At 37.5% G+C, this 24,084-nt stretch overlaps 1 protein-coding gene across 4 annotated transcripts in view; it reads right to left on the bottom strand.

Annotated features, from left to right (window-relative positions):
* The window catches only part of HMCN1 (hemicentin 1), a 516,590-nt gene that overhangs the window by 372,956 nt on the left and 119,550 nt on the right, over window positions 1-24,084 (bottom strand). For all 4 annotated transcript variants that reach the window (XM_043924342.1, XM_043924345.1, XM_043924344.1 and 1 more), the window contains exons 2-3: window positions 23,514-23,584; window positions 520-678 (exon numbers count right to left, since the gene is read on the bottom strand). In XM_043924342.1, coding sequence (XP_043780277.1) covers window positions 520-678; window positions 23,514-23,584 — 230 coding nt within the window. The remainder of the gene's footprint in view (window positions 1-519; window positions 679-23,513; window positions 23,585-24,084) is intronic.

The raw sequence follows: 24,084 nt of genomic DNA, 5'->3' as shown, positions 1-24,084 counted from the left end.
AAGCCAAAACCAAACTAGGCCTAGAAACACAAGTGAGCAAGCAGAGCCTAGGGCAACTGAGTCCGACAAACATGTGAGAAATGCATGACTATTGTTTTAAGTCACTGAGAGTTAGAACAGCTTGTTACTCAGCAATAGCTAACTGATACAATGAGTAATTGACTCAAACAAGATTTCACATAGGAGGTGACACTGGAAATACAGGCTTTTTCTGTTAGGGCTGTGCTTTTGTCAGTTATATGGATAAGATGATAACAAACATCTTAATTAAACCGTAATCATTTCTTTTCCATATTGTGAAACAATGCATTTACATGCTATGTACAAATATCACATATCCATTTACATTAAATGACACATACATACATACTGGAGCCGTTATATGTGGATCCGTAATTGTAGTTATTGACATTTGCCACACATGGCATAGTGACAGCGGAGGCAGTCTCTTACATGCTGTATTTCTTACAGCTGCGTTCAGATGGAAAACTGGGGGGTGGGGGGTTGACACCTACTCACCTGTGACTGTTTCTGTTGGATAAGCTGCAGCACCTCATGAGCGAGTCGATAATCCTTGGATCGCGCATCAGTGAAAACATAGATGAAAGACCCAGGGAGAGAAATTTCCAAGGCAATTTTTATAGCTCCAATACTCATTTCTGGACAGTCACCACCACCCTGTTGAGAAACAGTGAGAAAAATCCTATTATTTCACTAGCAGACAAGAGAGAGTTATGATAAATTGCCTTAGAAGCTCAAGAACCAAGAAAGTTCTCTTCATTTCTATTTTCTGTCTGTTTGCCACTGGATTAACTACTTTGGTTACAAGGAGATGGAAAAGACATAAAGTGATGTGGAGACAAAAAAAAAAAAACCAAACACCTGTACTTATGGATAAATAAAAAATTCACCCCAGATACACAAAATAATAGAAATTGTTATATATTTTGTAATTAAATATTGATCGACTCCCATTCTCATACATAACTATTTCATACATCTCCTCTTCTCTTATTCTGACTCTTATTTGATGACCTTCCCTCTATTGTACTGGGAAGACAGAAGCAATCAATAGAGAACTTTCATAAACTCCCACTCCAATACCTATTAGCCTCCAGTAATAGTAGCCACATGCCCTGCCTTCATGGTGAAGGAATCATTTCATTCACAGCTAAGGCTAGCTTCTCACCTGTGCCTAATCAAGGACACAGTTCCTGTGACCATCCCTTCTCTCCATTCCATTGTCAAAATTTTTCTTTTTACTGGATCATTTTCACCAGCAAAGAAACAGACTGGTTTATCTCCTACACCCCAAGTTTCTGCTCTGATGTGACCAACCAGAGAAAACCTCCATGACCACCTTATGTAAAGTACAGCCCCTTTGTAACTCTTTTCACACTGCTTCATTTTTACTACTAACACATAATCTCTGTGTTTTATCTGCTATTGTATTAAGCTCGAAATAGGCTTCCCAGATGGTGCTGGCAGTAAAGAATCCACCTATCAATACTGGAGATGCAAGAGATGCGGGTTCAAACTCAGGGTCGGTAAGATCCCATGAGGAGGGCATGGCAACCTATTCCAGCATTCTTACCTGGAAAATCCTATAGACAGAGAAGACTGACTGGCTATTGTCCATGGGGTTGCAAATATTCAGACTCAACTGAGCACACACTACTACTAGGCTTGATATATCGTCCTAAACAAAAACAGACCTCACCCTAAGAGGAATTCCTGCCACATATATTTCCTTTAAGCACATATGAATTTAAAGATAGAACTCTACGCATGTTGTGCTTACAGTGTTAGATGTTATATTCTAAATTTAGGACTATATCCTACTTACGCTATCATGTCATCAATGTTTTTTTCAAAATCACAGCTTTTAATGACTGTGAAATATTCTGTCTACATCCCATAATTTAGTCAGGCATTTCTCTACTGTTGAACATTAACGTTCTTTCAAATCTTGCTCTGTTTTAAAGATATAAATACAAATCTATCATAGTATGATTATATCTATAATATATATCAAATATTGTAGTCATTTTCCTCATGTTTCCTTAGCAGATATCAATAACTACAGGGCCAAGGAAATGAACTTTTAACCAGTATGTTTTGAGCAATGAGTAAGTGCTTAAACACTCTGCTAGGATTCAGGCACACAAAGATGAAGAAGCCAAAGCGTCTTGTACTTAAGCAGCTCACGCCTACAAAAGGCAATCAAAGAAACAGCAGGGCAGCTTGGGAACATTTTGGGGTGGGAGGGCTTGTGATTCCACAGTCCATCAGAACCCAATAACAGTGAGTTCTTTCTCAAAATGAAAAGAATTACCTATAAGGTTTTATTCTAAACTCTGGAAATTCTATTTGATTCTCCTACTGTGGCTTTCCCTAGATTCCAAACAGTCTGTAACTTTGATACAGATACCCTGAGCACCAGAGGACTCATCAGGGTCATACAAAACCAAGCATTAGAATTGTTTACCGTTTAGTCTGGACCACCTGAAGAATCTTTTCTTACACTGGATCCCACTCTATGCTTTTAGCTTTCAAACATCATCAATGGAATGAGTTGGAACCAAGCACCAACTGTTACAAATTACTTCTGAAACGGAGACACACTTTAAAATGTCACACATCAAAAATCACGTCATTAAATAGTAGGGGGCTGGACACTGTAGTGACTTTCGAGAAGATAACAGCTATCAACTCCCAGAAATTTTATTGAGTTAGCAGGTCCTTCTATTTTTGCAGTAAGTGTTTCCTATCCTCTGTTACTGATAATGCATTTTCACAGCATCTAGTTTAACAGGTGACACTGTTCTCAAAAACTTGTATACGTGTATCCTCAGACTGTACCTACCTCCCAAATTTCAATTTTCTGTTTACAATTGCCTTTTAGATATCTACTTCTAGATGTTTTACGGGATCTACAATTCAGTGCATCTACTATGGAACTCATTATATTTTCCTCAACCATATCATCCCTATTTTGGGTACTGCCTGCCGAGAGGTTTAGTTCAAATCCTGAGTCACCTCTGACCCCTCCCCTGCCTTCCTTCGACTAATCAGTGGCCAAACCATTTTCCTTCTACATCCATTATGAATTTGTCCCCTCCCTTCCCCTTTACTTCCTACAATTCACTCTTCTTATCATTAATTGTATTACAAGTATAGCCTCCTATCTAATCTTCTGCTCTTCCGACCACCAAACTTTATATTTCCTGAAGTAAAGAGCTGCCTAGATCACATTCCTACTAAAATCTTTCATTAACTACTGTGTTGGATCAAATTCTCTCTCTAGCTTGCTATCTCCTGATGTTCCCTCTTCAAAAACTGCTTCCTTGGTAACTAGACTTACCATGATAATCATCATGAAATATAGAGAAATATTAAATCACTATATTTTGTAATAGGAATTATGTGGTAGATCAATTATATTTCAGAAACAAATGAACTTATAGAAAAAGAAATCAGATTGTGGTTACTAGAGGCACGGGGGGAACATAATGAAGGTAGTCAAAAGGTACCACCTTGCAGTTTTAAGTAAAATAAGTACTAGGAATGTAAGGTACAACATGGTAAATATAATCAATAGTGCTGTATGTTATATATGAAGGTTGTTGAGAGTAAACTTAGTTCTCATCAAAGGGGAAAACATTTTTTTATTTCTCTGCTTTTACATCTCTTTGTGACCTTTGCACAAAGAAATATAAAACTAGAGATATCTCTCTGGTTTTGTCTCTCTTTTCACCTCTTTGCAACCCCATGGGGGGCAGCCTGCCAGGCTCTTCTGTCCATGGAATTCTCCACGCGAGAATACTGGAGTGAATTGCCATTCCCTTCTCCAGGGATCGAACCCAGGTCTCCTGCATTGCAGGCAGATTCTTTATCACTGAGTCACCAGGGAAGCCCCTATACAGTGCTGTATGTCATAATAATTATACTTCAATAAAAGTGGAGGAAAAAAATTGTTTCTTTTAATCTATTTTCTATTCTTTAATTATGCCCCTTGCTTCACACCTTAATTCCTTTAGTATTTTCACTTAAATACTCTTTCTACGGTTCCACTTCAACCATCAAACATTCCTCACCAATGTATGCATGTCTAAAATCTCCCATCTTCCATAAGCTCTTTGATGGTAGTAATGGTGTGCTACATCCTGAGTTCTCAGATCATAGCATTTGCTGACATACAGTAACTGCTGAGTAAATATTTGTCAGATTGAACTATTTTCCTTCCAAGTTTGAGATAATATGCCTTCCACTCTTGAAAATGTTCTCTTTTTTCCCATTCAGATGTACTTCCTCACTCACTCTTCAGATGGACTCTAATTTGCTCTCTTCTTTAACAATGTAACACACTTTCCATGGCATAACAGTTATTGGGGGGGTGGGGGGGGAAATATTGCATATAGCAAATGCCCTTGAATGAGCATTTGTGTAATAGGAAAGTGGGAAATAGCTACTGAGCACATTGGCAACTTTAGTATGTTGACTAGGAATAATTTATACTTGTAGCCAACTTTGCATATCAGTATGAATATTGTGGACCACTCAAAAAGTTATTAGATTCCTATTGTATTTTCAGGCTTCCCTGATAACTCAGCAGGTAAAGAATCTGCCTGCAATGCAGGAGAGCCCGGTTCAATTTCTGGGTCGGGAAGATCTGCTGGAAAAGAGATAAGCTACCCACTTCAATATTCTTGGGTGTCCCCCTGTGGCTCAACTGGTAAAGAATCCATCTGCAATGCAGGAGACCTGGGTTCGATCCCTGGGTTGGGAAGATCCCCTGGAGAAGGGAATGGTTACCCACTCCAGTATTCTGGCCTGGAGAATTCTATGGACTGTATAGTCCATGTGGTCGCAGAGAGTCAGACATGACTGAATGACTTTCACTTTCACTGTATTTTCACAAGCTTAAGCAAAAAAAAAAAGACATTTCTCAGTTGCACTTGATATTGTGCACCTGAGTGTAAATCACCATATAAATTATCCATTTCACAGCATTTGTTAAGTGGCCAAGTACACAACAATGCTGTATGGTAAATAACTCTAGTAGAGATGAATTTAATTTTTTTTTTTTTCTGTCATCTAGTATCAAGGGCCTAGGAGAAGTCATCTGTTGGTGGGCCAAAAATCAGAATAGCTAAGTCATCTCCAGAGACACATACTAGCAATGGCAAGAATGATGAAAATGCTGTCCAGTTACTGAGTGAAGAACAATCTCTGAGCCACCTGACTTGCATTCAAATTTATCCTAAGAGGACCTCAGGATGTTCATTCCTTAGCATCATCCAGGAGTAGACTCTAGAGATTACTAGAATGCTTGGAAGTTTGCCTATCTCATTGTACAAGCAGGTTCCTGAAAAGAAAAATAAGTCTCTTTTCCAGAAGAAGTTAAAATGTTACACCTTTAGAAAAGCCACTGATACTTGAGTCTAATTTTCTGATCGTTTTAAATCATAAGTAACCACTAAAATCAGCTATAAAAGGAAAACTTTGGTTCTGTGCTATCTATTATCATAACTTTCCTGGTGACTCAGACAGTAAGATGTCTGCCTACATTGCAGGAGACCCAGGTTCAATCCCTGGGTCAGGAAGATCTCCTGGAGAAGGAAATGGCAACCCACTCCAATATTCTTGCCTGGAAAATCCCATGGATGGAGGAACCTGGCAGGCTACAGTAAATGGGGTCGCAAGAGTTAGACATGACAGAGCAACTTCACTTTCACTTTCTTTTCACTATCATAACCACTAACCAGCAGTATGTGACTGAGCACTGAAAATATAGTTAGTGAAACAAAGGAACTGAATGTTTCAATTAATTTAAATTTAAAAACTGAAGAAGCACTAATTCTTTATCCTAATGACATGGTAAAATGATAACATTTTAAATATAATGGATTACATAGATTATTAAAATTATTTTCAACTTTTTTTTTAAAATTATCTATGTGGCTATTTTAATTGGACAGCACTGCTTCAGAGTAATATGTTTGCTTTAGTTACGTAGGCTGCATTCTAGACTATTATTTATTTGTATAGACTATTATTTGTAAGGTTGTTGCTTTGACCAAAAAGTCTTCCATGAACTTTGCCTTTATGAAAAAGTTATCAAAAACAACATTCAAGCTGCTTTAATTTACTAAGGTTTAGGAATCAAGCTAAAATCTACTCCAGAAATCTGTAAATCATTTGCTTCATTTAAAATATATGTGTTACATACACAAAAACTTTATAAATAAAATGTGTATATATTTATATAAATGTATAAAATATCTTCGAAACTTAACTCACAGGATTGCTAATACTGTTTCCCAAATAATTAACTGAACTTCTGATCGTTAAATTTAGCTAAAAGGCAGATTTGTCAGAACAGGACTAGAGAGAACCATTGTCAAAAGGTCCAAGGTCCATGCTTATAAATAAGCCACACAAGTCATATACTTAGGTTAATTTGTGTCAAACTCATGTACAAATTATAAAATTAGGGCAATGGGATTGTGACTGAACTATAAAATCAAACTGTTTTAAGTTTCTAGTTCCAAACTTAAAAGGTAGTCCTTTAAAAGTCTTAACGTTTTCTGTTTTTACCTGCATAACAAGAAAAAATCTAAAATAATATTCTATAAAACATTTACAATGGTGAAATTTAGAACTGATGAACATAAACCTATGAAAAGTCTCATTAATTTAACTGATACTTCTGTTGGTAATAAGACACTCTACTTGTATTAACTCAGTGGATATCAACTCTGCTCCAAGCACTGAGACAGCAGTGTCTCACACACTACGCTATTTACTCTCTACATCAATTTATGAAGCAGAGATCATTTCTAGCACATTTATTGATAGAGCACTAAATCTTAAAAACCCCTCTCCCAGAATCACACAACCAGTAACTAAAAGAGCAGGGATTTGAACTCAATTTTGCCTGGCCTGACAGTCTACACAGACTCCACTGAGGCATTTAATTTCCTTCATCAACTTCTGTGACTGCAAGTAGCTTATCAGAGCAACTGAAAAAGCAGCAGAAGATTTGTGTTCTCCTGATGCCCACAGAATATTGTGCTTTCTTCTATTACATTCGCTGGCTTGTATTTGTAATCTATCTGCTTCCTCCCACTAGATCACTGTTTCATGGGGAACTCAGTATTCCATTGTTGCTTGATGAATGAGTGGATAAACAAATGAGTAGTGGGTAAATGAGTGAATGAGACTGTACAAAGCAATCTTGACACAACCTACACATACTTACTTGCTATATTCAAGTCTGAGCTTACCCAAGCCTGGACCATCTCAATTCAAGTAATAAAATTCCAGAGCTAAGTCTCCTAAGAATGCAAGAGCCAAAAGCTGCTCTTTAACTAAGCAATACATACATGAATATGTATTGTAGTATGTAAAACTAACTCCCCTAAATCTCCCTTCTCCCCCATTTTCTCTCTCTCCCCCTCCCTCCCTGACATCCTCCACCCCTTCCCAACATTATAAGGTCAAATTTTACATTTATATGTAAAAACAAACAGCAATGTTTATGTATCACATATAAACCTGTATACATACATGAAAATGAAAGTTGTGATAGATATAAAGTTGCATAATGTGTTGAATTGCATAATTCCCTAAATATATGTAAGAAGGGCCTGACTCTGTTAACGCTGTGTTTTTATTTAAACTCTGAAACATAACTAATTTGTATTAGTAGGTTCATTCATCATTTTGTCTTTATAATTCTACTGATAGTTACAATTGATCAAGTTGCCAAAGGCACAAAGAGAGAAAAAAAAATCAGAAGCATGTGACATTTCACAGGAAACTACTCTTGAGATTAAAGGGGAAAAGAAAACTAACTTCAGAATTAGTGATAATTATGTTCAGAAAATAAATTATTGTCAAAAAAGATTAAATAAAAATGAATAGAAATCCTATCAGTCAAGGGAGTAATAAAACAATTACCATGTAGTCTTTTTTAAATACAAAACTGTGTGGAAGTAATACTGGAATAAACTGAACCTTTAAACCCTGACAGGAGTTAAAGAAAAATCAAGTCTCTGCCCAAAACCTAATGGGAAAATGCTCATCAAACAAAGGATCAGAGAAGGAAGAAGATTAATCTCAAAGCGTGCCTTTGCCCATACCTTATTACTTCTCTTCCAGATCATTTCAATTCTATTCTCATCATCTATTTTCAATGGATTAGTGTTTGTACCAATTGTTTTCCAGTTACGCCTAACTCTAAGCAACCAAAAAAAAAAAGAAAGAAACATTTTTGGTAGGTTCATTTATGAGTCCAAAAGACTGCCCATTGGCATTACAACATTTACACTTATTCTAACATGGCTACCATTTACTAAGCCTAGTTTCAGAGTGCAATTGTATTCCTTTCACATGGAACACCCATTGTTTTGAATGTCTTATTTGCACAGTTATCCCTTTATGTATAAAATTTTGGAATGAAACTCAGTTATAAACTGTACAAAAGTTTACAACCCTCAGTTCACTTTCTAAAAATACAGTTGTGTGATTCTATAACCAAGAAAACAGAATGTACACGTGGAAACCATTAAATTACATCGAATTTAATTTAAAGTTGCTTCCAAGCAAGTATGAAATAAATCAGAATGACTGTAGAATCCTAATGCACCAGTGACATTTGGTCTTCATCACTTGTAGAAAATATGGCAGGGATGTACTAAGAGACAGAATATTTGAGTCCAGACTTCAAATCTCCATAATCAAAAAAAGAAGATGCCACATTCCAGGCAGTCCACCATGCTGCCTTTACTAGGCTGAAGAAGATGGAATCCAAACCAAGCCATCAAAGAACTGCTGATCTCAGTTCCAGGAACACTGAAGCTTAACAACGACAACCATTTCCAGGCTTTCAGGTTACCACTCATCAATAGTAAGGGTCTAACTCTTTTGAAACTGATCTTTCCATTTATTGGAACTTATTTCATGTTGAGCCTTAAGAGGATATTCAGTTCACTTGCATTTAAACAATATTAATGCATATATATGGAATCTAAAAAATGGTACTGACGAACCGATTTGCAGGCAGGGATACAGTCACAGATGTAGAGAACAGACTTGTGGACAGAGTGGGGGAAGGAGAGGGTGGGATGAATTGACAGAGTAGCATTGAAATATTTACACCACCATGTGTACAACAGATAACCAGTAGGAAGTAGCCTATAACACAGGGAGCTCAGCCTGGTGCTCTGTGATGACCTAGAGGGGTGGGATAGGGGAGTGGGGTGGGAGAGGCTCAAGAAGGAGGGGATATATGTATACTAATGGCTGATTCATGTTGTTGTATGGCAGAAATCAATAATACAACATTGTAAAGCACTTATCTCCTCCAATTAAAAATAAATTTTAAAAAATTTAAAAAGAATGTATATACCAGGCATTCAATATCTTGATTAATAAATCAGAAAATACTGTGTCTTCATGCTTTAAAATATTTCAAAAGCTTCATAATTTACATGAATTATAATAGACCATGGTCCTTTCACATCTTCCCAGGTAGCACTAGTGGCAAAGAACCCACCTGCCAATGTAGGAGACATAAGAGGCCTGAGTTCAATCCCTGGATCGGGAAGATCCCGTGGAGGAGAACACTGCAACCCACTCCAGTATTCTTGCCTGGAGATCCCACAGACAGCCTGGTGGGCTATAATCCATGGGGTTGCAAAGAGTTACACATGACTGAAGTCACTCAGCATGATACACATGGTCGTTTCAAGAGGGAAACAGCATGTAAGTAACCAAGCACAACAGAAGGACCACCATAGAGCTTCTCGTGATCGGAAGACATATAGACGTGTTCAGGGTTAACTCTAGGCAAAAATGGAAAACTACAAAAATGATACCTTGGAATTCTCAGAATACACTTCAGTAATTCTCCTCTTCCCTGATACTTAGAGAATTACCTCCTTTTCAAGGATTCTGTATGTTTCTATTGGGACCTTTTTCTTTTCCCATCAAATTAAGACACGCCTGGTTCAGGACTTCCCAGGCGGCTTCAGTGGTAAAGAATCTGCCTGTCATTGCAGGAGATATGGGTTCCATCCCTGGGTCAGGAAGATCCCCTGGAGAAGGGAAAGGCTACTCTTTCCAGTATTTTGGCCTGGAAAATCTCAAGAACTGAGGAGCCTGGCAGGCTACAGTCCATGAGGTGACAGAGTCAGACAAGACTGAGTGACTAAGCACCCACACACTCATTGGAATGGATTTCTGGTCTCCTATCAGATGGCTTTCCTGTTTGCTCAGTGAGAAGGAGCCAGAGGAGGACGGGGCACCGTCACAGAGGCCACTGTAGCTAATCATCTTTGCTTCTCTAAGGACTAGGCTTTCACCTCACTTGCACTTCCTCAGGAAGGCCTTCTTCCTCCCTGGCTTCTCTCTGCTATGACCCTTCTCTACCATTGGATTTCCCTGCTGGTTCAGACGGTAAGAGCGTCTGCCTGCAATGTGGGAGACCCAGGTTCAATCCCTGGGTTGGGAAGATCCCCTGGAGAAGGAAATGGCAACCCATTCCAGTACTCTTGCCTTGAAAATTCCATGGACGGAGGAGCCATGGACAGAGGCTACAGTCCATGGGGTCGCAGAGAGTCGGACACGACTGAGCCACTACACTTTCACTTTTCTCTACCGTTCCTCTGAATTTCTCAGGCTCTACTTTCCCACTAAAATCTTTCTCTTCCTTTCTTCTCCAATACTCACATATGGATTTTCTGTTTCCAGCATAACTGACACTATTTTGGCTTCTGAGTAACTGAGGAAGTTTTACTGTTGTGATTCTTTTTACTTAAGGTGATAAAAATATATTTATACTGTGTATATTAGGTCGACAAAAAATTATCAATATATTTTTATTAATAAAATCATTATAATGTATGAATATTGCATTTATATGGAAGTTGAGATAGACAAGTTGTTATTATTAGAACTAGTAAGTAGTCACTAAGCAAGACTGGTGAACTAAGATCCAGATCATCTCAAAGGAAGAGACTAATACCTATAGACAGTAGCTACCTGGGGAGTTTGTTTTTCTTTACATCAACATGAATATAGAAGAATGAAGACTTAAAGTTTATATACGGAAACCTGAGGGACTTAGCTGGTGACTGGACCAGTAATCGACAGTGGGATAGGCCTGCCTAAGAAAGTCCATATCAGCCTCGAACACCAACAGAGGGTCCCAGACACTGCACACAGAAGCCCCAGGTATTAACATGCATATTATCTAGGGTGAAACAGATCACCAGCCCAGGCTGGATGCATGAGACAAGTGCTCGGGCCTGGTGCACTGGGAAGACCCAGAGGAATCGGGTGGAGAGGGAGGTGGGGGGGGGATTGGGATGGGGAATACATGTAAATCCATGGCTGATTCATGTCAATGTATGACAAAAACCACTACAATACTGTAAAGTAATTAACCTCCAACTAATAAAAATAAATGTAAAAAAAAAAAAAAAAGAAGAAGCCCCAGGTATTGTCTGGTGAGGAAAGGCCAGTGCTATCAAATTTCTAACTGATGTCAGAGCTGCCTGGGGTACTGATAAGTTTCTGAAAGGGCTCCAAACAGCTGACGGTTTAACTGAGCAAATAATACTCAAAGTCAGTACCAAAAGCAAGATTCCACAATTCTTGAGACTTTTTTAAGACCTAAGAAGAAAAAAGATGGCTTCCTGAGAACTGCTTCTGATCAAGTTGGATTGAGAAGATTAACTCTTCAATTGATTAAAGAAATTAATTTTTAATTTAAAATCTTTAATTTTCCATTTTGTTGAAAGTGAGGTTTATAGGTTTTTTTTTGTCTAGGAGTCTAGGCTTTAGATAATAAAACATTCTCCCAAGAAAGACATCTTTTTCCTCCATCTTTACCATCACCTCAAAACAGATAAGATCAGCTACAGTACTTATTGTGGGGAATAAGTACTCCTTTGGTTGGCTTAATAGCATGAATGGAATAAATCCAGGCATCACAGGTCAGTAGACTCTTCTTAAAAGTGTTATTTTTTCACAAGAATTTATAATATTTTACTCCACAATGACACATGCATTTACACTTAAGAATGTACCCCAACATGCCCACTCCCAAAAGAATATCAAGAAAGGCCCCATTACAATCCACCCCCAACCCATGTTAAATATCTGCGTATTCTGCTTTGAAAAAGCAATCCAACAGTCAGAACATTCTTCCATACTCTCTGTCCTTTGAAGTTCATGCAAAAGATCATTAAGAAATCAGCCAGCTATTTGCTTCTGGACAGGGTACTAGGATGGAAGGCTAGAAAGAGCCAATTATTCTCACTCAATGCCCATCTTTAGCCCCCATTCTTCACTTCCTAGAGATATAGGATTGTTTGTCCCTCAGAAAATGTAGTCCTCTAACAGAAAACTCCAGCAGCAAACTAAAGTTTTAAAAGATGCTTCAATCAGGCCCAAAGAAGCCTAACTCTAACAATAAAAATAATCAAAATCAGCTATGAACACAACTGCAGTATAAACATTACCTTTCAATCTCTTAAAATGCACTCTGCTCTTGTGTCTCTCCAAGGTGACTGTGAGGTTCCACTTAAATAAACTTACCACACTAAGTAGCAAGAAAACGTGCTGAGCAAAGGGAGTGATTTTCAATCTACAATTAACTGTCATTTGCTGCTCAGTAAGTTTAGGTGAGCCAATTACTTAAAGTGACTGATGCAGAAGAGGAATTTTAAGTAAAACTGTTTCATGGAGAATGAGACAGGCCTACAACCTACATCTGTCTTTAATTCTTTACTTTCCCACTTTGAAGTAAAACACAAAGAGAAATTAAATAAATAAATGTTAATTTGATTAGCTTAATAAGGTTACTTAAACCAATATTTAGAAGGAAAGTAGCAAATTGAGAAAGGACACTGGCTCAGACGTAAAACACTTCCACTTTGGAGACTGCTCTTGCTACTTGGCAGTTTGATGACATGAGGAAAACATGTTATCTCATACCTCAAAGCCTGAGTCTCTGAATTTGTAAATAGGAAGATTAATATTTGTGTGGGTTTGAATTGAAAAGGTGACTTTAATAAAACACATGTAAAATCTTTCACAAGGCACATGTTCAATAACTGTTGTCCCTTCATGGTGGAATCACCTGGATAACTGTTGTCCCTTCATGGTGGAATCACTTGGATAATCATTGACCCTTCATGGTGGAATCACTAGGATAATCATTGACCCTTCGTGGTGGAATCACTTGGATAATCATTGACCCTTCATGGTGGAATTACTTAGATAACTGTTATCCCTTTATGGTAGAATTACTTGGACAACTGCTGTCCATTTAGAGTAGAATTATTTGGTGACTATCTTTTCTAAAAGACTGTTGGAGGACCAGAGACAGTAGTAGTAAGAGTAGCAACAATAACTAACATTTATCAAGCCCTTACTTTCAATCAGATGCTGTTCTACTATTCTTGTAGCTTTTACACATATCATGAGTTGCATGTATTTGACTCCTGTCACTTTCCTCCCTAAATTAAACACGTCATTCCTCCTGTAAAAGTGCATATATATACACTGATAAATATGCAGTTATAAGAAATGCATATTAAGAAAACTTAAATGGAAATAAAAACTGCTTTCTTCAGCTGAATCACATCCAACACCAAACATAAAAATCACACCTTTTATAACTCTACATTATATCCGTGTGTGTGTGTGTGCGTGCTCAGTTATGTCTGATTCTTTGTGATACCCCATGGACTATAGTCTGCCAGGCTCCCCTGTCCATGGGATTTTGCAGGCAAGCATACTGGAGTGGGTTGCCATTCCCTTCTCCAGGGGATCTTTCTGACCAGGGATTGAACCCGTGTCTCCTAAGACTCCTGAATTGAAGGAGGATTCTTTACCCAGTGAGCCATCAGGAAGCCCACATTATATCTATGCTAACACATGATCCTTTGCCTCTCCTGGTTCTAGTCAATTTCTTTTCTTTCCACTTTCTTAAATTTTTGGTTATATATCACTTTTGCTTTTTAAATTCATATAGAAGACTTCTATAAATTTAGAAATGAAAAGGACACTTCTACATAGTAGCATGATTTGGAATACTTGAGATTAAATAAAATGTATACTGAATTGGCATCATAAATCAGCATTATCTCATCCTCAGTTTTAACAGTCTTTGCTTATCTGGCCACAGTTTTTCATATTCTCTGTTGGCAGTTAATTCTAACATCAACTGTTCCCATGCTACAGTAAAATATTTTTTCCCTTAACTTCAGTTTGTCTATTTACTCTTCTGTTCCAGTTAAAGAATGACAATAATTATACCAAACCCTAATTCATAACTCTATCTTGTTACTATGTGACAATGCTAGTCCACATATTTACTTATTCTTGCTTTTATTAAGGTCAATTTTACTTTGTTTTTTTGGAAAGAAACTGAGAGGTAGGAACATTTAATACAATCCATACAGTACATTTATAATGGGTCTTTAGCACAGATTAATTGTGTGAGTAGATTCAATCTGCTTTTCTCTTAAGGAGAAAAATATGAAAACACAGGGGCCTCCATGGTGCTGTGCTCAGTCACTCAGTCATGTCCAACTCTTTCTGGGCCCATGGAATTTCCCAGGTGGACCCCACCAGGCTCCTCAGCCTACGGAATTTTCCAAGTGAGAATACTAGAGTGGAGTGCTACTTTCTACTCAAGGGAATCTTCCCAACCCACAGTTCAAACCCTCATCTCTTGCATCTCTTGCACTGACAGAGGATTCTTAACCACTAGCACCACATGGGAAGTCCAAGAGTCCTCATATTTAACACTAAAAATGTTGACATAGTAAAGGTAAACCTTAATAGGCTTTCCAAGTGATTTAAAAAAAAAAAAAAAGAACAAACTGAAATTTGTTTGACATCAAAAAAATTTTATGGTCAACTTTATTAAAATACTTCTCAAATAAAAATTAAATTTTATGTGAAGCATTTCAATTCTGGGGCTCAACAGTAGAACTATTTTACTTTTTTTAATATTTCAGATGTGTTTGACTAATATGCTTTTTGCTCTATAAAATATTTGAATAAAAGAATATCATTGAAAGCATATCATTATCCAATGTGATACATTAACAAATAGAAAGATAAAAACCATATGATTATCTCAATAGATGCACAGAAAACCTTTGACAAAATTGAACATCCATTTACAATTAAAAAAAAAAAACCCTCGAGAAAGCAGGCACAAAAGGAACATACCTCAACATAATAAAATCCATATATGATATACTCACAGCAAATATTATCCTCAATGGTGAAAAATTGAAAGTATTTCCCCTAAAGTCAGGAACAAGACAAGAGTGCCCACTCTCACCACTACTATTCAACATAGTTTTGGAGTTTTAGCCACAGCAATCAGAGAAGAAAAGGAAATAAAGGGAATCCAGATTGGAAAAGAAGAAGTAAAACTCTCACTGTTTCTAAATGATATGATCCTCTACATAGAAAACCCTAAAGATACCACCAGAAAATTACTAGAGCTAATCAATGAAAATAGTAAAGTTGCAGGATATAAAATTAACACACAGAAATCCCTTGCATTCCTATACACTAACAATGAGAAAACAGAAAGAGAAATTAAGGAAACAATTCCATTCACCACTGCAACGAAAAGAATAAAATACTTTGGAATAAATCTACCTAAAGAAACAAAAGACCTATATAAGGAAAACTATAAAACAATGATGAAAGAAATCAAAGATGACACAAATAGATGACACAAATACCATGTTCATGGATTGGAAGAGTCAATATAGTGAAAATGAGTATAGTATCCAAAGCAACCTATAGATTCAATGCAATCCCTATCAAGCTACCAACAGTATTTTTCAGCGAACTAGAACTAGAACAAATAATTTGACAATTTGTATGGAAATACAAAAAACCTCGAATAGCCAAAGCAATCTTGAGAAAGAAGAATGGAACTGGAGGAATCAACTTGCCTGACTTCAGACTATACTACAAAGCTACAGTCATCATGACAGTATGGTACTGGCACAAAGAAATATAGGTTAATGGAACAAAATAGAAAGCCCAAAGATAAATCCACACACCTATGGACACCTTATCTTTGACAAAGGAGGCAAGGATATACAATGGAAAAAAGACAACCTCTTTAACAAGTGGTGCTGGGAAAACTGGTCAACCACTTGTAAAAGAATGAAACGAGAACACTTTCTAACACCATATACAAAAATAAACTCAAGATGGATTAAAGATCTAAATGTAAGACCAGAAACTATAAAACTCCTAGAGGAAAACATAGGCAAAACACTCTCTGACATAAATGACAGCAGGATCCTCTATGACCCACCTCCCAGAATATTGGAAATAAAAGCAAAACTAAACAAATGGGACCTAATGAAACTTAAAAGCTCTTGCACAATGAAGGAAACTATAAGCAAGGTGAAAAGACAGCCTTCAGAATAGGAGAAAATAATAGCAAACAAAGCAACTGACAAAGAGTTAATCTCAAAAATATACAAGCAGCTCATGCAGCTCAATTCCAGAAATATAAATGACCCAATCAAAAAATGAGTCAAAGAACTAAACAGACATTTCTCCAAAGAAGACATACAGATGGCTAACAAACACATGAAAAGATGTTCAACATCACTCATTATCAGAGAAATGCAAATCAAAACCACAATGAGGTACCATCTCACGCCGGTCAGAAAGGCTGCTATCCAAAAGTCTACAAGCAATCAATGCTGGGGAGGGTGTGGAGAAAAGGGAACCCTCTTACACTGTTGGTGGGAATGCAAACTAGTACAGCCGCTATGGAGAACAGTGTGGAGATTCCTTAAAAAACTGGAAATAGAACTGCCATACGACCCAGCAATCCCACTTCTGGGCATACACACCGAGGAAACCAGAATTGAAAGAGACATGTGTACCCCAATGTTCATCGCAGCACTGTTTACAATAGCTTGGACATGGAAGCAACCTAGATGCCCATCAGCAGATGAATGGATAAGAAAGCTGTGGTACATATACACAATGGAATATTACTTAGCTATTAAAAAGAATGCATTTGAATCAGTTCTAATGAGGTAGATGAAACTGGAGCCTATTATACAGAGTGAAGTAAGTCAGAAAGAAAAACACCAATACAGTATATTAACACATATGTATGGAATTTAGAAAGATGGTGATGATGATCCTATATGTGAGACAGCAAAAGAGACACAGATGTAAAGAACAGACTTTTGGACTCTGTGGGAGAAGGTGAGGGTGGGATGATTTGAGAGAATAGCATTGAAACATGTATATTATCATATGTGAACTAGATCGCCAGTCCAAGTTCAATGAATGAGACAGGGTGCTCAGGACTGGTGCACTGGGATGATCCTGAGGGATGGGATGGGGAGGGAGGTGGGAGGGGGGTTCAGGATGGGGAGCACATGTACACCCATAGGTGATTCATGTCAATGTATGGCAAAAACCACTATAATAAAGTAATTAGTCTCCAATTAAAATAAATAAATTTAAAAAAGAAAGAAAAAAGAAATTATACAGAAAAAAATAAATTTCATAATGAAAAAAAAAAAAGAAAGCATATCATCGTCAATACCATTTTCTAAAAATCAACAAGCTTTATAGCATCTTATAAGGAATGGGATCTGAGATAAGACTTTGCACTGCATATTCACAAGGATATTAACTGTCAAAGCTCTGTGTGATTTGAATACCATTGTTGTCATTTATAGTCTCTTCTTTTCCCAAGAGAGAAAGCTCAGATGCTTTCTGTACAAGTTACTGTTCTACACCCCAAATGAAGGAGGATGCAGGAAAATGAAATTAATGTTATACATTTAATGGTTTAAGTTTAGTGATTTCTCTTACATTTTTCTTGTAAAATTTTAAATGGCTTTTTCCTCAAGTTAATTACCCCTACAAGAAAAGTAGCTGACTCTGGTGAAAAGTTAATGGGCAATTATTTAATTTACTTCAAACTGAATTTCCTTTTCTTGTTTTCAAAACAATTAAATTATGAAAGGAATATTTTTAAAGGTTTCTTTTAAAAAAAAATCCAAGTTAATTTTAATAAAACAGCCATCCTTTTTGCTCTTCATATCAGTGATTTGGGGAGAGTTACTAAAAATAGTAGAAGAGGAACCAAAAAAGGGTCTGGAAATTACACACAAACACACACACACACACACAAACTTTAGTATCATACTAAAATTTTATGAAATTCGTGAATTTTAGTTTCTCAGAGTGGGTTATGAAATAAAATATTCTCTAAACAAACACTGAAGGGAAAACAAAATACATTCTTTAGGTCAGGGTTAAGTAATGATGTAGCCTAGTGTCTTCATATTTGACCCTTACTTAATGAAAATTTTTGCCACTGATAAAAAAGGAATAATTCACCAGAATCTTCGAAAATAAAAATACTTCCATGATATCCACGATGCTTATAACAGTGTCCAACTTTGAATGAAGAGAAAAAGTAAATATTTGATTCCTTCCCTGGCTAGTTCTAATTAAGCATCCTCTTGTATCTCAAGACAATGTAAAAATAAATCCTTAAGATGCAGCCAGTACAGAGGAAATCTCCAGAGAAACGGACACCAGCTTTCATTCCAGGGAAGGAAGAAAGATTATTTTCTTGAACAGAGACATTATGACTCTACAGAGTATCTATATCAAGTTCAGTTCCAGAGGTTGGCTGAGGAGGGCTCTGGGAAGGGAATCAATGGAGTATGATTAAGGATCATGACCCTCTCCACCCTGGAGACAAACAGAGCAAGGAGGATCTGAAGATCCCTTAGAACAAAAGAAGGGGAGAGGCAGGAAATGAGGAAGTGCCAGGTCTCAGTGAGAATGTAGGCATTTGCATTCTGGCCAGCTTTCTAAGAATATATCCCAGCTGAATTCTTGCAGAGGGGAAAAGAAATGAATGCAGTAAATCTCTTCCAAACATTCTTTCAGCTAGAAACCTCCATTACATGGCCGTACCGAATCTTTATATTACAAAAAGTGATGATAAGATTTTTAAGTATCTTTTGTACCATCAGGTAAAGTTTGTATTGTATTTGATATAGTTTCACTGTTAAATATACATTTTTAAAAGAAGCTAAGCTCGTATGACATTCATTTATTCAATAGCTATTTAAGTCCACTCTCCTGCAGACACTGATTCATCCCATGGTAGACCAGAGGCTCAATGAGAGCTATAAGGCTCTTGCCCTCAGGAGTTCAAAACACCAGAATACAAAAATATAAACAATTAGGGTAATACAATTTTAAATTCCTGTGTTCCACATACAGGATAGAAATTTTTATGTAAATTTTCTTTCAAAGAATGTGGACATCCAAAGTGGAAAAGAATTTGCTATATCAGGGGACAGAAAAGTCAATTATAAATAAGTATTGAGATAATGACTGAAAAAGAATGATATGAGAAAGGAAATAGAGGATTAATGATAGAAATTATCAGAAGAAATTTAATAAAAGAGAAAAATAGACAAGGGATAACTATAAAAACCTATTTAGACATTTATGAAACATAATCCAATTTAGTATGCAATTTAAAAATAGAGACAGGCACAACGAAAAAATCGTGATGGAATACATATTTGGAATGCCAAACTCCTGAGTTTTTTCACCCTATGCCCCAATATGCTCATACCATATATAGTTCCAAATGAAGTCATTCACTCAACAGTGAAACCAATTGAAGTATTAAACTTCAAACTCTAATTTGAACTGTTAATTTGTACACAGTGGTGGTTTGTTCCTTCCTTCCTTCATTCATTCTTCCATTCATTCTATATGAGCACATTCTATATGCCATGCATTTTACTAAGGGATTCACTGATTAGCTAAATCAGACATAATCCCTCACTCTGAAATCCCAACTACTTTTGTGACAGAAAGAGGCCATGAGATATGACCAATCCTGGAGGACAGGACAGGATTCTCTGAGGAAGTGGTATTCCAGATGAGATTTTGAAAACAGGATTTTAAACTCGATTAAAGCAGCATGGACATGAGGGCAAGATGAAGAACAAGAACTTCCTATGCAAGGAGAGGAGAAGGAAATGGCAACCCACTCCAGTATTCCTGCCTAGTGTGCTACCATCCATGGGGTCACAAAAAGTCGGACACAACTGAATGACTCACACACACATATGCAAAGAGAACAGCACATGCAAGGGCCCCACAGGGAGACAGGTGAGCATCCAGACACAGGAGACGCTATGCAAGACCCCTACAGCAGATCTCAGGGCCCAAAGAGAGTGGCTCCAGGAAGGGTTGACAGGTAGACAGTCCTCAGGTCACTCAGGAAAACTTGGATGAAGTGAGGGTAGGAGGTGAGTGGACAGGGTATTAGAGGGGAATGTTGAGTGACTTTTTTTTTAGATCTTTTGTCTGCCGGTCAGAGTAGAGACAGGCCTAGAAAATCAAAGCAAGAATAAAAGCAGGGAAATCACTGAGAAGCTTTTTTGCATTAATTCAGCCTAAAGATACAATAATTGGGACTATGACATGGTAATATTAATGAATAAAAGTCAATTGATATAAAAATTATTTAGAAAGTTAAAAACCAATATTTGATTAATGGTTTGGAGGGGAAAAGACGTGTATATTAAGGATGATTCAGAATTTTGGTGAATAACCAGGATACTACAGGCATAATTCACAAAGATAATAAACAGAAGACAAAGAGCAAGGATTTAGAACCATATTAGAAGGAGTGGAAAGAGAACATCCAAAGTGAGTTTCACTTTGGAGCACCATTGTGACATCCCAGAGACTGACTGAAGGGTCTATTTCCCAGAGGAGAGTTCTAGGCTAGAAATGTATTCATGTGTGTATGGATGATTTTTCCTAAAGAGAAAAAATAAAAATGAGAGAAATAAATGGGGCCAGTTTACAAACCTGCTAGGATCCTAAACATTAAATGGCCAACTGGGGGGAAATGAGCTGCCTAAGAAGCTCAAGAAAAGTGGGAAGAAAAGTGAAAGAATATGTAAAGGAAGAAAATGCCTCAAGATGAAGGGAGAGGCCAGTATTGCCAAGAACTACAAAGATGTTTAACTAACATACTGACAAATGAAATGTTTCCACTGCATTTAGCAAAACCAGAGATAATGTGTCACCAGCTAGAGCTACATCCAGCATGGGAGTGGGGACGAGACTGAAATAGACTAAGAAGTTAACTGCAGAAGGCACAAGAGGAAAAGATGGCAGGCATTGAAGGAACCGAGAAATGAAAGCTGCTATCTGTAAGAGAATTTTGAGAAAAACAGTGATTTGTTGGTTAGTTTGTTTTGTTTTCAACAGTTTGGTTCACTGGGAGAGGGGTTTGTTTTGGAGGAAGACTTGAACATATTTATAGGAAATAGAGGAAGAGGTGGGAGGAATTGGGAGACTGGGATTGACATATATATACACTATTAATACTATGTATAAAATAGTATAAATAAACTAAAGAGAATCTACTGTATAGCACCCTACTCAATACTCTGGGGTGACCTAAAGAGGAAGTAAAAACAAAAAAAGATGATATATGTATATGTACAGCTGATTCATGTTGTTTGTACGGCAGAAATACAACACTGTAAGGTAACTACACACCAACTTTTTTTTTAAGTAAATGGGCACCTAAAGCAGTTAAAAAAAAAAAAAAAAAAACAGCTTGATAGCATTAAGATCCTGAGAAAGCCAAGGAGTTGTGAGTATGTAGAGAATGAGGATAGGATGGGTATCAGATGCACGTGGATTACATGTAAGGTATGAGGAAGCTAAGAGCTTCCATTTAAATGTGCCTGTGTGTGAAACAATAAGTGAGACAGCTTGCTCAGAGTGGATCGTTAGCTGGAAATGGTCAGTAGTAAAAGAGAAATGGAATACAGGTTTAAGAAGAATAGCTAAAGTTTGCAACTGCCATTGGGAGGCGTAGGAGATATAATTGACCAAAGAAACAGAATAGGATCATAGGACTATTAAAAGAGTCCAGAAGAAGCAGGTGGCTATGTATTTATAGTGAAATCAACCTGCCATATCATGAGACTTCAATGGCACCTGGCATAATAATTTTGGTCCTTCAGGAATGAAGTTTTGCCTTTTGAACAAAAAAGCAATGGACAAGAAAAAAAAGCAGTGTTTTTGAAATGACAAGACTCTGAGCTAGATTGGAAGAAAGTGAAAAAGGAGAGCTCTGAAGGCCTGGGAGAAAGGATAGGGATCACTGGACTGGAATGTTTGATGAGGGTGAAGAAGCAGTTGTAGTAAGAAGCTGTAACAAGCTTGGTGGACAGATGGTTGCGGCTGGAGATTAAAAGCTTGCCTGAGTGACCTGAGAGACAGAATGAATTGGGTAGTCTTGCCTGGGGAATCCCCATGGACAGAGTAGCCTGGTGGCCGTCTGAGGGGTCACAAAGACTTGGACACGGCTGAGCAATGAAGCACACACGCAAGGTCCAGAGGGTGTGGGAAGAGAAGGCTGAGATGGAGGAGAGGAACGTCACTGAAGGCCAGGTCAGAGAACTGAGAGGAGAAGGTTCTGACAGGTCATTCCAGTAACCGGTGAGGTGCCCTGGCATGATGGCCGCCCTAAAGGGGAAAGGTAGCCAATGATCCAGTCACCAATAGCCTCAATGGGGAGTGCCCAAAAGACCTATAGGTGATTGCAGCAGAGACCATCTATGGAGGAAAGGACAGTATAACAGCCTCAGAGAAGCAAGTTATTAAAAAAAAAAAAAAAATGGATTTGAGAAAAATGACCTCAACAAGGAATGAGAAGGTAATTATTAACCTTATCTCCAAGTCCTATTTTCAGAATAACATTTCAACCAACTATTCATCTTCTCTACTAACAAAACTATACCTACAAGCATTTATATAGATGACTTAAAGCAAAGAATTTTTAAATTATCCTAATTATAGCACAACGACTACAGGAAAAGAATTAACTGTTCCTTATGAAACAGTGAAAGGAGTCAGTGAAAGGAGTCATCTAGTGCTCAGTTGTGTCTGACTTTTTGCAGCCTCCATGGACTGTAGCACACCAGGCTCTTCTGTCCATGGAATTTTCCAAGCAAGGATACTGGTGGGTTGCCACTTCCTACTCCAGGGTATCTTCCTGACCCAGGGATTGAACCCACATCTCCTGTGTCTCCTAATTGGCAAGTGGATTCTTTATCACTGAAGTCATCTAGAGCAAAATTCAACGAACTTTTCTCTGAAGCATCATACAGTAAACACTCAGGTTTGTGGGCCAGTCTGTCACAACTACAGAATTCTGTAGTTCTGTTACATGAAGATGGTGTTTTAAACCCAATCTGTCCCAATTCCATGTGTATCATTCAAGTCAGAAAAAGTGGTATTGGAATTTAAAAACTAATAATTATTACTTTCAGGCTTAAAACTGAAGATGGTCAGCCAAAAGTTCATGATTTTCCTTTCCCCTGAAAGAAATAAAATGAAAAGAAAGCACTCACCTGAACATAGAGTTCTCTGAGCTCATACTGAAATTTCTTGGGATCTGTGGTAACTGTTACTGGGCCAATTTCTGTGGAGATAAAAATGACGTAAGTCAAGAATAGTGCTCAATAGCATTAAGGTCTTTAGCGTACTGTCGTTGCAAATGTCCTTTCACTATGCACTGTACAGTTAATTGAACAAGTAGAAATAGTCAACAAAACAACAAAGACCATTTCTCAATTTATAGCTACCAAAGACTACTTGAAAATTTGTCATAAATGATGCATACTTAAAACAGTCAATTTTTAGCCTTAGGAAATGCAAAAAGTGAAAGTCACCCAGTCGTGTCCGACTCTTTGCAAACCCATGGACTAAACAGTCCATGGAATTCTCCAGGCCAGAATACTGGTATGGGTAGCCTTTCCCTTCCCCAGGAGATCTTCCCGACCCAGGAATCGAACCCAGGTCTCCCACATTGCAGGCAGATTCTTTACCAGCTGAGCCATCAGGAAAATGCAAAGAGGGAGTTAAAATGTCACAGGGGAAAGAATCAGGAGGCATCAGTTTCAGTCTCTTTGTACTCCCACC

Source organism: Cervus elaphus, chromosome 14 (genome assembly GCF_910594005.1).
Source record: "Cervus elaphus chromosome 14, mCerEla1.1, whole genome shotgun sequence".
Lineage (NCBI taxonomy): Eukaryota > Metazoa > Chordata > Mammalia > Artiodactyla > Cervidae > Cervus > Cervus elaphus.
This window is presented reverse-complemented; position numbering and strand designations above follow the sequence as displayed.